We start from the raw sequence: 16,818 nt of genomic DNA, 5'->3' as shown, positions 1-16,818 counted from the left end.
TAAGTTTGAAGTTACCATTATGGTGATCGGTGTTTGTATTCGTTGGGCTCTTGACCCTTGACTTTTTAACATTACGTTTTCTCGATTTGCTGTAACTTGAGTATTTATAAAACACATTTGTTATGACGAGTCTCTTGATTCACTGATCTCATACAATGTTTAATCCTTTATCAAAAGAGTGTTATATTATTATACCCTTAAATTCTATTTTACCACCACAGCAAGACTTCCACCTGCAAGTTATTCAAGTAACCTATTGTTTTGAAGCTAAAGTTTATATTAATCTCTGATCACTTCAGTGTGTGCTCTGCTGGACTGAAGACATCTCTCAGTTGTTATGCATCAAGTACAGTGAAACAGATACACAAGAAAAAAACATGAAATTATATATATATATATATATATATATATATATATATATATATGAAAAAAAATGAAATGTATTATATGACAAATTGTTAATAACGTTTTTATTTTAATTAAAAGATAAAGCAAATAAACCCAAATGCAGTTTTACAGCACTCAATATCTTAACGCTGAATAATAGGGTGAATCAGGGCAATCTAAAACACTGTACACTTCTATACTGTGATTGTCACTTCAACACTTCAGACCAACAAATGAGACATGATAACAGCTAGAATAAGGTTATACTGACATAGAGCTGCTTGTGGAGCAAGACATGAACACATCAGATGAAGTGTGCAGCACCACCCTTTCACATGAAAGCAGTTCATGCATAGGCGTAATTTACGGGTGGGATGGGTGGGACATGTCCCGACCACTTTTTGAAAGGGTCGATATTGTCCCGACCACTTTTTGAAACCTCTCGTGGCACGGATATGTAATACAAAAAAAACACCTGTAGTTGATTATCCGTTTGAGTTAATAGTAGGCGATCTGGCACTAGAATGTGTTGTTTTTGAAATCATGTTGAGTGCTCGTTGTCGCTGCTATCAGAGGCGCAACAGTGTTCTCTTGGCGCTCGTGCACACTGAGCAGTGTTCACACGGACGAGCGCTTCAATCTATCGCTCTGTTGCAGAGACTCTCTATTTTTTAGGTTGAAATCACAAAACAAAATAGCTACACATAAACGTATCCCTGCTCTTGATATACAATCTTAATGAACATCTTTGGTTTTAATAAAAAAAAAAAAAATCATACATGGTTGGGGTTAGAACCCAGAACCTCTTGCACGCTAAACAAAAATGCCATCACTAGTCCATCACGACAATCTGATGTCAACTGCGGATCCTCGTATTTATTAACTAATATACATACTCTCGGGACTAATGGCACATACACATTCCTGTCCCACCCACTTTTTAAAACAAAGTTACGCCACTGAGTTCATGCAATTAAATCAACTGATATTGTCTTAAAAGACAGGAATTGTAATAATGAATTATGTGATAGGAGCCATATTCACAAAACATCTCAAGACTAAAAGTAGCTCCTAACTTGCTGATTTAGGAGAACTCTTAGTGGTAGGATAAAATGTTTTGTGAAAACAGCCCCAGAATAAGATTAAAAGATAAGCATGATGAAACCCTATTTTTCACAAATCCCTTTTCTCATCTGAGAGCATCTGACATCATTCCAGTTGTTCAGGGTGTGTTTTGTAGGATTCAGTTCAATGCAGTCCTCATCTCCACCACGATAGTTATTCGGCTCACCTTCAATCCAAAACCTGAGTAAAATGTGTCAGATTTTAAATTATTCAGAACCACAAATGCTCAACCAAAATTTTTATCCATTCAGAAAATAACAACTAAAGAATGTCACAAGCAATTCATAAATCATCAGTACTTCCACTTGCACAATGACAGTTTCTTAGTAAATTTATTATAGTAGCTCAAGCAGAAGTGAAACTGCTGAAAAGTAAAAACATTATTATTATTTGTTTTAATAGAATTTATTTTTTAGGGAGTGTATTTTGGGTTTTGCTGCTTGGGTTTGTGGTAAAGCTGTTTTCAGAAAATTTCGGGAAGATTTGATGTTGTTAATTTTTAAAAACGAGAATCAAGAACAAATAAATACATATGATTTTTTTGCACTTACCCATATTTCAGTGGTGAATTATCCACCCATTTCATGTTGCCTTCATTCTCTGTGTCAGACAAACCGATCCACACACTCTCCTTGAGGAATGACGTTATATGCCTCTGTGTGAATAAAAACAGGAATAAGTGTGATTCCTCTCATTCATGAACAGACTCTCACACAAACTCACCTGCTTCTCTTCAGAGTTGATAATGACCAGATCAGCTCCTCGATCCCTGCAGTACTTCCTGCTGTCAGACCAGCTCATCTCCTTATTGGATATGAACAAGCCATCTGGACCCCACACATATCCTAATAGAAACTGAACTTTTTAAAACTGTAAACATAAAATAAGACAAAAAAAAAGAAAAGAAAAAAAAAAGAAAAGAAATGATGTACACAAAAACAAACCCCGTTTAGAAGTGCTCAGAATATGCTGATATATAATGGCAGCAATCAGAAGAAGACAGAGTATCCCGAGACACACTGTGATCACCACCAAACATCGACTTCCTGTCAAACAGGAACAAAACACAAATATTATTAATGAATACACTCCATATTGTCAGTTCTGTCATGGTAAATTTCTGCTACAAATCCTATAGCAAACAGCAGGCATGTATTTGAGAGTTGAGAAGCAAGCTTAATGGCTACTGATAGAGCAGCAGCCAATCAGCTGTGCCCTATAGAGAATGATGTGATTGCAAGCAGATTTGCCTGTGCCATCTAGATCTTCATGACAGAACTATAGGCCTATATATATTTAGAAGTGTGTATATATAATTTTTCCTTTATTTAACCAGGAAGATTCCATTGAGATATCACAATCTCTTCTTCCAGGAAGACTTGGTCAAGACGGCAGCACACAGAGTTTCACACAAAAAAAACAAGGACAAAAGTGTGCTCAAACAAAATACATTTAAAAGTATTCAAAGGCGACAAAAAACTCCATTTTAAGTATTTTAAGTTTGCTCGTCATTCCATGCCCAATGGGGCATAAAAGGAAAAGCATACCATAACTGTTTGTATAAAAAGCTAAGAGTTTTGAAATTTAAGAAGGTAATTTAAAATATGCAAACAAGAACATATGCTGAAAAAGTAAAAAGAAAAAAATGTATGTGTGTTAATACATATAAAAATATAAAAGCAGAAATTTTGACATATTTGTCTTGGAAACAATGATTAAAATTTAACAGTTGTCATTTCCTGAAACCTCCTTGATGCCTCAAATTAAATGCTTTGCTTACTGCGATTTTGAGCTCTTCCTTCATCCTGACAGTATCTTTGTGGTCCAGTTGTGTTCTTATTATTTCTGAATTTGTTATCATAAAGCTCTAATTCCATTATTTGTTCTTGGGTCTTGCAGTACATCTCGACAGATGAGCTTTGGTTCTTAGAACGATGCCTACTTGTAAGCTAAACGTCTCAGCCTTTCCTGTCTTTGTTTCTCTCTGGTCTTGGCTGCTGTACACTGTGTTTATAAGGCAGATTTGTTATGAGATTCAGAAAGAGCTTTATTGCCAAGAGTGCTTGCGCGCACACGGAATTTGCCCTAATAGTGAAGCTACCAGTGCACACATAACAAGACACAATAACATTTAAGAATAAAAAAAGTATGAAGTCACAGATTCAGACAGAAAAAAACACTTACAGATAATCGACTTATTTTCAGTATTGTGAATAATAATATGAACAAATAGGACTAAATGATTTTACAAAGATTTACAAAGATATTGCACTAAACTGTGGGGTACTGCACTTGGAAGGCATTTAACTGTTCAAGAGAAAAATAGCCTGTGCAAAGAAACTGTTTCTGTGCCTAGATGTTCTAGTGCCCAGTGATCTGAGGCATTATCTGAACGGCAGTTCAAATAGTTTCTGGCTGGGGTGAGTGGAGTTTGTGTCTTTTGCAATATACAATTTTACAAAATATACAATATACGTACAATGTACATATTAATATGCATAAATATAAAGGCTACTATTTATTCAAAAAACAGGCTTACATAAAAGAAAAGGCTTTTGTATTGATTAAGTAGATCTGCACGATCCTGGATAAAGTGAGAATCACATTTTTTTTATTTTTTTTTTATTTTTTATTTTTTTAAGAGGCCACAATCCTCCAACGATTCTGAATAGACAACTAAACAAAATAACATGTAATTTACTAGAGGATGAAAAATTGTTAATTAAAATGATCTAATTATTAAAAAAAATGGTTCGAGTGAATGATTCAATGACTCATAAACACTTGACTTGTTTCATTACTGGATGAATCAGCATTTTTGATCAAATCTCTTGAATGATTCAATAACAAATGCATTTTTATCAGTCACTTGTAGCCACCTACTGGTGTGACAACGTAATTGATACAATCTTTATTTGAAGTGTCAAGTTACTTTCAAAAGGTGATTTATTTTGATCAATTCCGTAGACATCAGTGTTTATATCCCAACTATAAATTTGTATCCCAGTACTTCTGTGATAATCTGAACTACTGTAAGACAGAAATAATGATACTGTGTTGTTAAAATAGACTGTTAGTGAAGCTATGTCTATTTATGACAACTGTTCTTTCTGGTTAAGCGGTAGCACCATGCACGATTAATTGCAATTACATAAAAAAAAAGAAAAGAAAAAAGTTTTAATGTCCCAGACCCCCATAAGGCCCAGAAAAAAGACCTTGTGGGTCCCCTGGTTTTTCATTAAAACTAGAATACTTGAAACATAATATATAAGGTATATATAACAATATTTTTTTTTAATCAAATTGTTTCGCTGCTGATCCCAATTTCATAAGAAGCTACTCCAAATTAGGTTTGCATATGAAAAACACGCTCAAGTGTGCCACAGCCGTACGCAGCACCCACCATCAGGGTCCCCGAGGTCCGGACCTCTGTATTTAATAATGAGGTGTAGATATAATAAAGGTTGTGAAATAATTGTCTAATATTAACTCTACTTTGGTGCTGCACGGGTATATTGCACAACGCTAAGATTACAGACATTCTCATCTGAGCTGTCAGTAGTCAAACACCGCTCATTAATGTAAAAAATGTTTGAAATGACCAATCAAATCAAAGTAGGCAGGCTTTATGTTCACAGAAGCTGCTGAATGATGATCATGAATTCAAGCGAAACGCTTCGGTCATAAAGTGTGATATAAACAAACTCATTTAATATTTGTCAGCTGTTTTACAATAGAAATGTTAAACGACCAACAGAAGTATTCAGGGATGAAAACGTATAAACTTTTGTTTAATCTAGCAATTTTTTGTTGAAAATATAGGCTACGTGATTCATTATAATTCATAACTGTCAATGTGATGAGATATACTTTGTGACAATGTGACGAGATAAGAAACATTAACAAAGCCGTTCATCAGGCATACAATTAAAAATGAATGTGCATGCGCACTCTGAAACAAGCCCAACACGGATGAGAAGAATGGCAACAGAACAAATCAAGGAGATGCACAGAATGAAATTGCACATAACATTCACTCTGTGACAGTAGATGGCGCTGATGGTACATGCAGCCGTAAGCCATAACAAAGCAGCTGCCGTACTTTGTGTTTTCTAAACAGTATTTAAATATGCTGTTGGGGGTTGCAACAAACCAACAGAATGCGTATGGCTGTCATGCTGGAAGCTCATAATTTAATTTAATTTTATTTGAGATGTGCGCAGTGTTTGAATTGTATCAAAACTCTTGGGGGTCAAAAAAACTGTTTGTTCTTCATTGAACAAGAGCTTTTTTTTCTTTCTTTTTTTTTTGACAAAATAATTTTCCAGGACATTTGATGTTTTCTCTCATTTCCCATGTGTTTTTGTTGTGGTTTTGTTCATTATTTTTCCAGGTTTTCTAGGTTTTTCAGAACGCATGGGAACTGTGTCTATCTCAGTTCAGCTTTGGCCAAAGGGAAGAAAAACAATCATACAGAGAAGTGTTCATTTAAGTCTTCAGCTTTATTGTAAAATTATCAGGGTTTATACAGACCCCTTCACACACAAAACGGATGCACTCCACCCACACAGAATCCTGTTTGTTCAAGCAATTTCCCTTCATTAACAGAGCATCCTTAGTTAATCTGCACATTTGCAGAAGGAATATGTGGAATATTAGTTTAAGAGAAACAGCAGATTATCTTTTCATAGGATAATGGAACTCTTAATCCATAACATCTTAATAAATTACGCTTCTTGTATGTTTCTTGTTAATCCATTCATGATATTCATTTAGTAGTTTTGTTAGTTACTTTTCTATGTTTTTTTTTTTTTTTTTCTCAATAAAATATATTTTATTCGCTAAAATCACTGACATAAAAAATGACCCTTTTCACAGTCTGTGGTGTTATCAACATCACAAATCTAGTAAACGTTTTAATATTTTTATTTTGAAAAAATAAATAAAGGTGTAGTAAGCAATTTTTGAAAAACACTGTTAAAAGTGTATAGGACAGAGCACCACAACAAACTTGTACCCGATCAGCAGTAGGGGGCTGTGTCCGCTCATGATGGGGGAGGAGAGCGAGAGAGCTAATCAGCAGTAGGGAGTGTGTTCACTCGTGATGGGGGAGGAGAGAAACTGAGCCAATCAGCAGTAGGGGGCGTGTCCACTCATGATGGGGGAAGGTAGAGTGAGCAGATCAGCAGTAGGGGGTGTGTTCACTCATGATGGGGGAGGAGAGAGAGAGAGAGAGCCAATCAGCAGTAGGGAGGGTGTGTCCAGACAAATGGGGGAGGAGAGCGAGAGAGCCAATCAGCAGTAGGGAGTGTGTCCACTCATCATGAGCCAATCAGCAGTATGGGTGGGTTCTCTCATGGTGGGGAGGAAAGCAAGCCAATCAGCAGTAGGGGGCATGTCCGCTCATGATGGGGGAGGAGAGCGAGAGAGCCAATCAGCAGTAGGGAGTGTGTCCACTCATTATGGCGGAGGAGAGCGAGAGAGCCAATCAGCTGTAGGGGGCGTGTCCACTCATGATGGCGGAGGAGAGTGAGAGAGCCAATCAGCAGTAGGGGGCGTATCCACTCATGATGGGGGAAGGTAGAGTGAGCAGATCAGCAGTAGGGGGTGTGTTCACTCATGATGGGGGAGGAGAGAGAGAGAGAGAGAGAGCCAATCAGCAGTAGGGAGGGTGTGTCCAGACAAATGGGGGAGGAGAGAGAGTGAGCAAGAGTGAGATTTGAAGAAAGACTGTAAGTTTAGATGGCTGAGAGCCATTAGAAAAAAAAAAGCTCAGAGGAATATGACTGAAAAAAGAAGGGTTATGATCAGGCAAGAGCTTTAGGACCTGTGGTAATAGAAAAGTTATGTGAACTCAACAACTGAAACAGAACTCAGATTGAATGAGTTATAGTAAATTTGTAGTTACCAGCATGATAATTGTATAATAATTGTATGATTAATGATTAATTAAGTGATGATTGAGCATTATCAATGACACCTGCTGTTAACAAGCAGAATCACGGGGGAAAGGGGAACAAGAAGAACAGAAAAATCATTGTAAATAAATTTTAAAACTTAGGATAACCTCCCAACTATGAAATCAATGTAATGCCACATATATTTGCCAAAGAATAAAGTAAATAAAGTTTTGCAAAAGAAAAAAAAAAAAAAGGTTGCTTTGCAAACAAAAATAAAGAAATGCAAAAGTAAAATAAAGTATTGAGAGAAAAAATATGTTTTGCAAATAAAATAAATCAATGACTGCTGTAAAAGAAGCGCATCTCTGCAACATTTTGTTTTGCACAGATGACTTTCCAACACTTCTCTGTCCGTTTCAGTTCATGGCATTGTTTTGACATGGGGGCGGGAACAGATTAATTTTGCACCCCTGAAAGGAACTGTATTCTATGGGCGCTTCATTCAAACTGACCTGAAGTGCTGTTTGTGTGGTTTCCAAAAGTTCATTGGAGTATTTATACTTTATATTTCCATCAGGAAAAACTCAAGATTATACACAAATGTGACCTGGACCACAAAACCAGTCATAATTCGCACGGGTATATTTGAAGCAATAGCCAACAATACATTGTATAGGTCAAAATATATTATTTTTCTTTTATGCCAAAAATCATTAGGATATTAAATAAAGATCATGTTTGATTTTTGATCATGTTTGATCACATTTTGACCCAAATGTCCATCAGTGATGTGACAGTACGAGCCTCAGCATTATGCAGTATACGTCTACTGGGGTTTTGCATAACGCAAATAAAATTTTTGCAATGCTGAAAAATACAAATTTGCATTTGTTTTGGATGTTGTAATTAACTAAAAAACTATTAAGTCTGACTCATATGAAATATTATTTGTGTGATCAAGTGTTGTCTGCTGGTCATTTCACTTTTAAATGCATGATACCCTATAAGCAAAGTTATGTCCAGAAGATGTCTTGGCACACATTGAAAAGACATCCACTGAGGAGCCAGAATGAAAGTTTTTATGATGTTTATTTCTTGACATCTTCTGAACGTCCGATATAGATGTTCATGAAACCCCTATACAAGTTTAAAAATAAATAAATAAATAAATAAAAATTCAGATCCATCCATAGACAGTAAAACACACGTTCACACCTTCAGACGATCTGTAAATCACATTTTTTTTTTTATATAATTATTTTATAATAATATCTATATATTGACTAATATAGCCTACTGTTATATTATCTGTGCGTATACATAATATAGATTTTAATAGCTTGATGCTCTTTAAATATTTTGTTGCATTGTTAAAAGTTTCGGTGCATAGGACAGACCTATCCGCGATCGCTCTCCATGGTTCTGACCAAAGAAGAGCGCTTTGGAATCTCCATTACGCATGAAACGCATCATACCTGGGCTGCGTTTCCCGATAACATTGTCTCTTAGCGCGCTACGAAGACTCTTAAGGTATACTACCACTAAAGGTATATCATTGCAAGGCGTCTTCAGGGCTATCATCCACTCGCGAGGCATAGGCGCTGAAAGGCAGAGGCGCTGGCGCCCTCCTAGCAACGGCGCTGTTTTTGGTAAAACATGATTTTGACGACTTCATTAAGTTTTGTTTTATAGAAAACTTTTTTAAAAAGATATTCGTTTTGTATAAATTGTATCTTAATTTTGATCAATGTTTTATCAATAAATTGCCCGTATTTAATAAATAAGAAGCAAATATTTAGCAGACAATGTAACCTTAGTGTAATTGACAGAATTACTAAAAAATATTTTGCTACCTAAAAGTTAAAGATTTTTTTGTGTGTCACGCATGCATGCATGTCTATTTCCCTCATATTAAATATAAAACGCATGTGGACTGATATTTTTCCAATGTCTAGACTCCTTTATTAATGGAGTATATAAACAGACGTTTCAATATATTGGTATTAAATGCATTTTCTGAGAATTTATATTTCAAGTTTTTACTGCAAATGTCGAAATGCGCGCTCTTTGGTCCACCAGTGCTTGAGTCACTGATCACATTAGAATAAATATCTCATAATAAAATACAAAATTGACTGATTTATGAATGTATATGCATAGTTCATCAGTCGGAAATACAAACGCTTTCATTTGTTGTATTTTTGATCCTGAAAGAAAACAGAACAACAAAAGAGCGAATCATAGGCCTAACAGTCTGTACGTGTTAAGCCTCGTTTACACTGCACGGGTGTGCGGCGCGTTACGGCTGCGACGCGGCTACCGGAGCTGATTCGCGGCTACTCTAGTCAATGCTCGTGTTTACACCAGCCGCGAAGCGTCCCAGAAGCGGCTCGCCGCGCCACTTCGCTAAAGATAGGCGCCTCGCCTATTTTTGACGGACGCCGCGTCAAAGACGCGCAGCTCAAATACAAAATAAAGTCAAAATAATCACCCTGAGTAAACTCCTGGTCATATTTCGCATCACTACCATGCCAGAAACTGACAACAAGAGATTCGAAGTTGAAAAACTTGAAATTTCTTTGTTTTTGTTGTCCATAACTGGAATTTTAAGTGTATTAACTTCATCTGTATGGCTACAGCAAAATAAAGTATGGCATAGCAATAAACACAATAAAACCGGACAAAATATAACAATTTAGCCATTAAAAACACGAAAAAAAAATCAATGAAAAAAACGTCAGACATGCAAATCTCGTGGTCTCGGGCAGGGGCGGAGCCAGACATTGTAAACATTCGGGGCTTAGCCCAAATCTATGTTTGTCCAAAGATATTTAAATTTTCTATTAACAGCTTTATTGACATGAAAGGAGCTTTTGTTGTCGTATTCTTGTTCAGAAAATGTACATTATTTGACACTGTAATTTGTAAAACTTTGTTGGATGTACCAGCTCTAGGGGGGTCCGCGGGCATGCGCCCCCGAGAGAAAATTTTGTACATTTTAAGGTTAAATGCATCAATCTGGTGCACTCTGGAAACTCAAACTTAAGAGCTTCAACCAATGTACAGTGTGCAAACTGAACAAAGAAACAGCATTGACTTGTACCTGGACATTAAAAAGGGTTCAAACATCTTTTTTACAATACTTTTGTACTCATTTCTTTTTAAAAGATAAATCCTTGAGCTTTTATTTTGATCACCAGATCACCAGCTCATCGCGTGCGCAAATGTGCGAGAGAGAGAAAGCGCTGCCGGTTTATGGTCGGATACTGTAGAAAAGCAGTATTGAACTGCTTAACGTATTTTAATAGAGAGATATGTTTAGAAAAATTATATTTTGAGAGCACTGTTAAGAAACCTCAAACCTGAAATTCCTGCTCGCTGACTGTCTCGCACTCTTGCGGTTGACTGTGCTAGCTCCTCCCCTACCTGCTGCATATTCAACAGAGAGGAAGAAACGGAGTAGCCCATAGGCTACTGACAGCAAAGAAATGTATTCTATAGGCTGGATTATTTTTAAGGTCTATTTTTACAGGCTGTATGCAGTATATGCAAAGCCAAAGCACAATGAAATAAAGCAGCTTATGATTTCGGGGGTTTACATAGGCTATTGTCCAGTTTCATATTTGCTCAGTGACAGTCATTACATTCGGGGCTTGACTCAAAACATTCGGGGCTGAAGCCCCGGCAACATCGGCTGGCGCCGCCCCTGGTCTCGGGAATCCAGCCGCTTCGCTTCTGAAATGCTTCTGGTGTGAGTTGACACCGCTCAGAAGACGGAACAAAACCTTGCCGGAGCCGTAATGCAACGCACACGCGTGCAGTGTAAACGAGGCTTTATGCTTCTTACGCGGACTTTTGGGACTCAGTTTTGAACTGGTGTCAAGGCACAATGAATGAAATGCACAAATGGTAATTAAATAGAACCCCTGAAATGAACGAGGGCGAGCTGTTTTATTTTCACAACATTTTGGAACATGAAAATTCATACCGGTAATATCAAGCCACTGAACGAAAAAAACAGCTGGCTGACCCCTAGAAGGGTGGGGAAAAGGGGTGGGGGGGGGTGGAGGGGGGGCGGCCGCCCCCCGCCCCCCTGTTCCAACGTCTATGTTCCTTAAATACCCAGACCAGAACAAAAGAGTTGTATATATATATATATATATATATATATATATATATATATATATATATATATATATATATATTTCACAAATATTATGCCCCAAAGGGTTGAACCTGGTTTCGAGGGAGAAGAGCAATGATTATCAGAAGGACCACCCAAAAAGGAGAACAGAATTTTTTTTTTTTAAGCTTTCACATAATATGATGCATATCTGGTGAAATTGAGACCATTTTATCAATCACACTGAGACAAAGTGATACCAAACATGAACAGGAAAAAAAAAAACCAAGATATTCACAAGATACATCAAATTATGTTTATTATTCTTAGTGAACTTTCAGTGACGTGAGTCAGGGGGAAAGGATCTCCCTCCCTCCATAGATGGGCGAGGTGATGTCTGGGCAAGGTGGTCCTTATTCTCCAGATGAATGAGTTTTATTGTTCTATAGCACAATGTTTGATTCCATGTTCTATCTTAGCAGGAAACCCATTCTTACAGGACAGACCACAGCTCATCTGTGAACACATAGGCTACTGTATTGCAGGACTGTGAGCAAATAATGAAATCAGGCAGGTATACTTTAAACACAGTTACTGGAGGCACAACTGAATCTCAAACACAGAGTCTCTGCCAGGATGAAGGAGAAGCTCGAGTGTGCAGTAAGCAGAAATTTATTCTAAAGTTGAGACGGAGTTGGTAATTGAGCAATAATATTTTTTTGTTGTTGTTTTTTTTTTTTTTTAAAGAAAGGTTGATTAAAGAGTAATGGTTATTAATTTATATTTGTGTGTTTTCTCTCTGTTTGTCAGGAGGAAGTAGGTGTTTGGTGTTGATGACAGTGTGTCTCGGGATCATTTGTGTTCTTCTGCTGGTCTTCATCATACTGCATCACATCTCCATCACAGCAGAGAGAGAATCTCTTTTCAAGAGTAACAAGAACACAGTTAAAGAGTTCAATCAGACCATCAACAGATTACAGGATGAGAACACTAATCAAATGACTGAAAAAGACCAACTGAAGAACAACTTCAACTCTTTAAGTCAGAAGAATCTGGAACCGCAGACCAGTGCCAAAGATCTCACTGATGAGAAAATTCAGTTACAGAACAGTTTGAACTCTTTGAGTCAGAAGAACCTGGAGTTGGAGACCAGAGTCAAAGATCTCACTACCAAGAAAAGCCAGTTACAGGGAAGCTTTGATTCTTTGAGTCAGAAAAACCTGAATTTGGAGACCAGAGTTAAAGATCTCACTGCTGAGAAAAGCCAGTTACAGGGAAGTGTTGATGATTTGAATAAGAAGAAACAGGAGTTAGAAAGAAAAGTCACATCTTTGAGTGAAGAATTAAAGAAGGAAAAATCTAAACAAGGTCAGTACAAATATGTTTTTAAGTAGATTCTGTTCCATACCTCTCTTTTCTTTATACATAGAGTTTGTTAAAAGGTAGTTTCTGTTAGGAAATCTGTCTGGTCCTGTTTGTTTGTTCAAATCCAATGAATTGAAGAGCTGGTCTGAGAGCAGGCAGTACTGCAGGAATCATGGTGGTGATCTGGTCATTATCAACACTGAAGAGAAGCAGGTGAGTTTGTGTGAATGTGTTTATGTGTTAAAGGAGAAATAAGAGGATCACAATTATTCCTGTTTTTATTCACACACAGAAGTCCATATCTTCATTCATCAAGGAGAGAGTGTGGATTGGTTTGTCTAAGATTGAGAACAAGGGCAACATGAAATGGGTGGATAATTCAACACTGAAAGACGGGTAAGTGACAAAACACTCACAGACAATCACTGCGAATGTATCTTAAACATGAGACATCACAACCTTTAAAAATCAACTAAAGACACAACTCATCAAACCAAAGTTTTTTTTTTATTTTAGCAAAACACTTCTCTCTATTACGTTTGCTCTTGCTTCAGTTCTAAGTTCACTCTTGCCAAATGTTATTCAGGTTTTGGTATGAACAGCGAAATAATGCAGGAGGAAATGAGGACTGTGTCGAACTGATGCCTTTAGACACCATCCAGAACTGGAATGATCTCCCATGCTCTGAGAAGAGAAAGGGGATTTGTGAGAAATAGGGTATTGTCATGTTTTAATTGCATTATTTTATGGAATTAATCTTATCGTGACAGTACAAATTCTAAATGAGGTCTCCCCTACTTTATTTAAACTGCTTTTATGATATCAATTTAATTTTATTAATACAATTTAATTTTCTATAACATACAAAACTGCAAATGGATATAAAATGAAAATGTAGAATGTCAAAATATATGTATATATAGATATTGCTTTAATAAACTTAATAAACTTTTTAAAACATTTTTTTAAATTATTACCATTATTACCAGAGCATTTTTATCACTGAAGTGTGTTTTCCGATTTTGGAAAACAGAGTTTCTGAAAGAAAAGAAAAAAAAAAGAATGTTTTGAATATTTATACACTCACAAATTTCAACAATCAGCATATGAAACACAACAATGGAGGCATGCTACATGCCAGCATACAAAACTCCTTTATGGCTCCCAGCATGCATTTCAACATGAATAAATTATGATTTTTTAGTTGTCACAATTGTTGAGGTTTGAATGATGTGTTGATGTATAAGTGAATCTCAACTATTACGAGTTTGTGTTGATGGCTGAATTGATTTTGTTTTATTTGTATATCTTTGTATTAACAACTTATAAGTTTGAGTAAAACATTCTTGAGAAAAAAAGGCAATCGTTTTGCTTCATGTTTTCTAAGTACACTCAACAAATTACATTTTACAGTGTAAATATAGTCACATTTTTCAATATATGAAAAGCAGCAATTCCTCATGAATTATTCAATATATTGTAAAATATTAACACAATATATTATTTCATATATTTTTTCAGAGTATTTAAAGGTGCCCTAGAACTTTTTTTAAAAAGATGTAATATCAGTCTAAGGTGTCCCCTGAATGTGTCTGTGAAGTTTCAGCTCAAAATACCCCATAGATTTTTTTTTATTAATTTTTTTAACTGCCTATTTTGGGGCATAATTAAAAATGAGCCGATTCAGGGCTACTGGCCCTTTAATTCTCGTGCTCCACGGAGCTTGTGCTTTCCTTGAACAGTGCATAAACAAAGTTTACACAGCTAATATAACCCTCAAATGGATCTTTACAAAGTGTTCGTCATGCATGCGTCGGATTATGTGAGTATTGTATACTGTTATATTGTTTACATTTGATTCTGAATAAATTTGCTCCGTGGCTAATGGCTAATGCTACACTGTTGGAGAGATTTATAAAGAATGAAGTTGTGTTTATGAATTATACAGACTGCAAGTGTTTAAAAATGAAAATAGCGACGACTCTTGTCTCCGTGAATACAGTAAGAAACTATGGTAACTTTAACCACATTTAACAGTACATTAGCAACATGCTAACTAAACATTTAGAAAGACAATTTACAAATATCACTAAAAATATCATGATATCATGGATCATGTCAGTTATTATTGCTCCATCTGCCATTTTTCGCTATTGTTCTTGCTTGCTTACCTAGTCTGATGATTCAGCTGTGCACAGATCCAGACGTTACTGCCTGCCCTTGTCTAATGCCTTTCATAATGTTGGGAACATGGGCTGGCATATGCAAATATTAGGGGCGTACACCCCGACTGTTATGTAACAGTCGGTGTTATGTTGAGATTCGCCTGTTCTTCAGAGGTCTTTTAAGCAAATGAGATATATATAAGAAGGAGGAAACAATGGAGTTTGAGACTCACTGTATGTCATTTCCATGTACTGAACTCTTGTTATTTGACTATGCCAAGATAAATTCAATTTTTCATTCGAGGGCACCTTTAAACAATTTAATATATTGATCACAAATATATGGAAATATATTTTCATTATGTAAGCGATGCATATAAAGCCTGTTCTTCCAACTTTAATTTCAAGTCATCAAACAGGATTTATTTGTCCTAACCATTTTAATAAGTCACCAAAAAAAGCAAACTGACATAAAAAGTAAAGAGTCAAACTGTCTAACTAAATGAAACACTGATTACCATAATGGTGACCAAGTATTTTCAATAAAGCTCTAAACCTCTGTTAATTCTCAAAATGAACTGTAGACAAGTGACAGAGTCATTCTGGTTTCTAATGAGAGGGATTTTATGTATTTTCAGTTGATTTCATCTAAGGCTGTGGCTGAGAGTCAAAGATTAGATGAAACATCACAGTTCTTGTGTTCCTTCAGTGATTCTGCTCGTTATCATCAGGTGTCTTCAATATTTGAACAATTATCACTCAATTAATCACTTAAGTATCTAATTAACACTGCTTCAGTGTTACTTTAATGCACTGCCGGTGGTTCCCATATGAACACAGAGCGGTGTTAATTTTAACAGTGGGGAATTTACTGTGAGTAGTTGCACGTACTCTAAAAATTTAGTTTCAGTTTAATAAGAATTTGATCTGCAGACAACCTCTATTTTGGGCCCTATTGTTTACAACTGTTCCTGTTTCCTCCGCCCTATGTGGATTCTGCATTTCTTGTTTAGCAAGAGAATGGTATCAGGCTCTTTTTGCTCTTTTGAAGAGCTTGAATGGTGTTTTGCTTTGCCTAGATCCCCTCTTTTCAGATTTTAGCAAATCAAATGCTTCATAAAGAAAGTATTTAACTCCTTTCCAGGGCGTGCCCTCTTCCTCACCCACTGAAACACTGCTTGATTTAAATCGAAACAGCAAGGGGCTTATTTCATGTATACATAAGATCCACACAATTTAGATGGTATTTGAAGGGCCTGGCAGTGTGATTTGGGCATAGACTTTACACAGAGAGAATGGGAGGATGATCTAGGTCAGGTACACTCTCCCTGTGCTAGACATGGTCTACTCTAAGTCCAATTTAAGATACTCCACAGACTTCATTTTATTAACTCAAACTTAAGATTTATCCCAACATAATAGGTGCCATGCATGTAATAGGTGCTCGCATTCACCCGCCATGACAGCTCATGTGTTTAGGTTGTGTCCATTGCTGGAGGAATTCTGGAGAGAGATTTTCGAGTCCTATAGTAATATCTATAGAACTGATATTAATCCAGACTCCTTAATAGACAAACAGTAGATGGAATAAAGATAATAAAAAGTTCTTGTCATGATTTTTATTTATTTGTTTACATTCATGTATTGTTATTTTATTTATTTATTTTTTTTTGGTAATTTCATTATGTAATATTGTATTGTTTTATTTTTGTCAGGAGGAAACGCCCCAATACATAATATTGTTACGCCCAAG

At 36.2% G+C, this 16,818-nt stretch overlaps 2 protein-coding genes across 2 annotated transcripts; one reads left to right on the top strand and one right to left on the bottom strand.

Moving 5' to 3' along the window:
- Positions 1-538: 538 nt before the first annotated feature.
- LOC137032841 (CD209 antigen-like protein 2) lies at positions 539-3,462 on the bottom strand. The gene is made up of 5 exons (XM_067404808.1): positions 3,293-3,462; positions 2,457-2,558; positions 2,236-2,357; positions 2,064-2,167; positions 539-1,692 (listed from the first exon to the last, which is right to left on the bottom strand). The coding sequence occupies exons 1-5, from the start codon at positions 3,414-3,416 to the stop codon at positions 1,554-1,556; spliced, it is 591 nt and encodes a 196-aa protein (XP_067260909.1). The 5' UTR covers positions 3,417-3,462; the 3' UTR covers positions 539-1,553.
- An 8,519-nt stretch (positions 3,463-11,981) lies between these two features.
- On the top strand, positions 11,982-14,244 carry LOC137032842 (C-type lectin domain family 4 member M-like). Its single transcript, XM_067404809.1, has 5 exons — positions 11,982-12,195; positions 12,346-12,903; positions 12,992-13,113; positions 13,193-13,296; positions 13,487-14,244. Exons 1-5 carry the CDS (start codon positions 12,096-12,098, stop codon positions 13,614-13,616), a joined length of 1,014 nt encoding a protein of 337 aa, XP_067260910.1. The 5' UTR covers positions 11,982-12,095; the 3' UTR covers positions 13,617-14,244.
- The last annotated feature ends 2,574 nt before the right edge of the window (positions 14,245-16,818 follow it).

This window comes from Chanodichthys erythropterus, chromosome 12, assembly GCF_024489055.1.
Source record: "Chanodichthys erythropterus isolate Z2021 chromosome 12, ASM2448905v1, whole genome shotgun sequence".
Lineage (NCBI taxonomy): Eukaryota > Metazoa > Chordata > Actinopteri > Cypriniformes > Xenocyprididae > Chanodichthys > Chanodichthys erythropterus.
This window is presented reverse-complemented; position numbering and strand designations above follow the sequence as displayed.

What these genes read in the sequence shown, in the direction of transcription:
- LOC137032841 (XM_067404808.1), bottom strand. Translation starts at nt 3,416, where the DNA reads ATGTACTGCAAGACCCAAGAACAAATAATGGAATTAGAGCTTTATGAT. An exon ending in AGGAAGAGCTCAAAATCGCA is followed by an intron (nt 2,559 to 3,292) that starts GTAAGCAAAGCA and finishes CCTGTTTGACAG; the next exon opens with GAAGTCGATGTTTGGTGGTG. An exon ending in TCAACTCTGAAGAGAAGCAG is followed by an intron (nt 2,168 to 2,235) that starts GTGAGTTTGTGT and finishes TTATTCACACAG; the next exon opens with AGGCATATAACGTCATTCCT.
- LOC137032842 (XM_067404809.1), top strand. Translation starts at nt 12,096, where the DNA reads ATGAAATCAGGCAGGTATACTTTAAACACAGTTACTGGAGGCACAACT. An exon ending in AGGAGAAGCTCGAGTGTGCA is followed by an intron (nt 12,196 to 12,345) that starts GTAAGCAGAAAT and finishes TCTGTTTGTCAG; the next exon opens with GAGGAAGTAGGTGTTTGGTG. An exon ending in TCAACACTGAAGAGAAGCAG is followed by an intron (nt 13,114 to 13,192) that starts GTGAGTTTGTGT and finishes ATTCACACACAG; the next exon opens with AAGTCCATATCTTCATTCAT.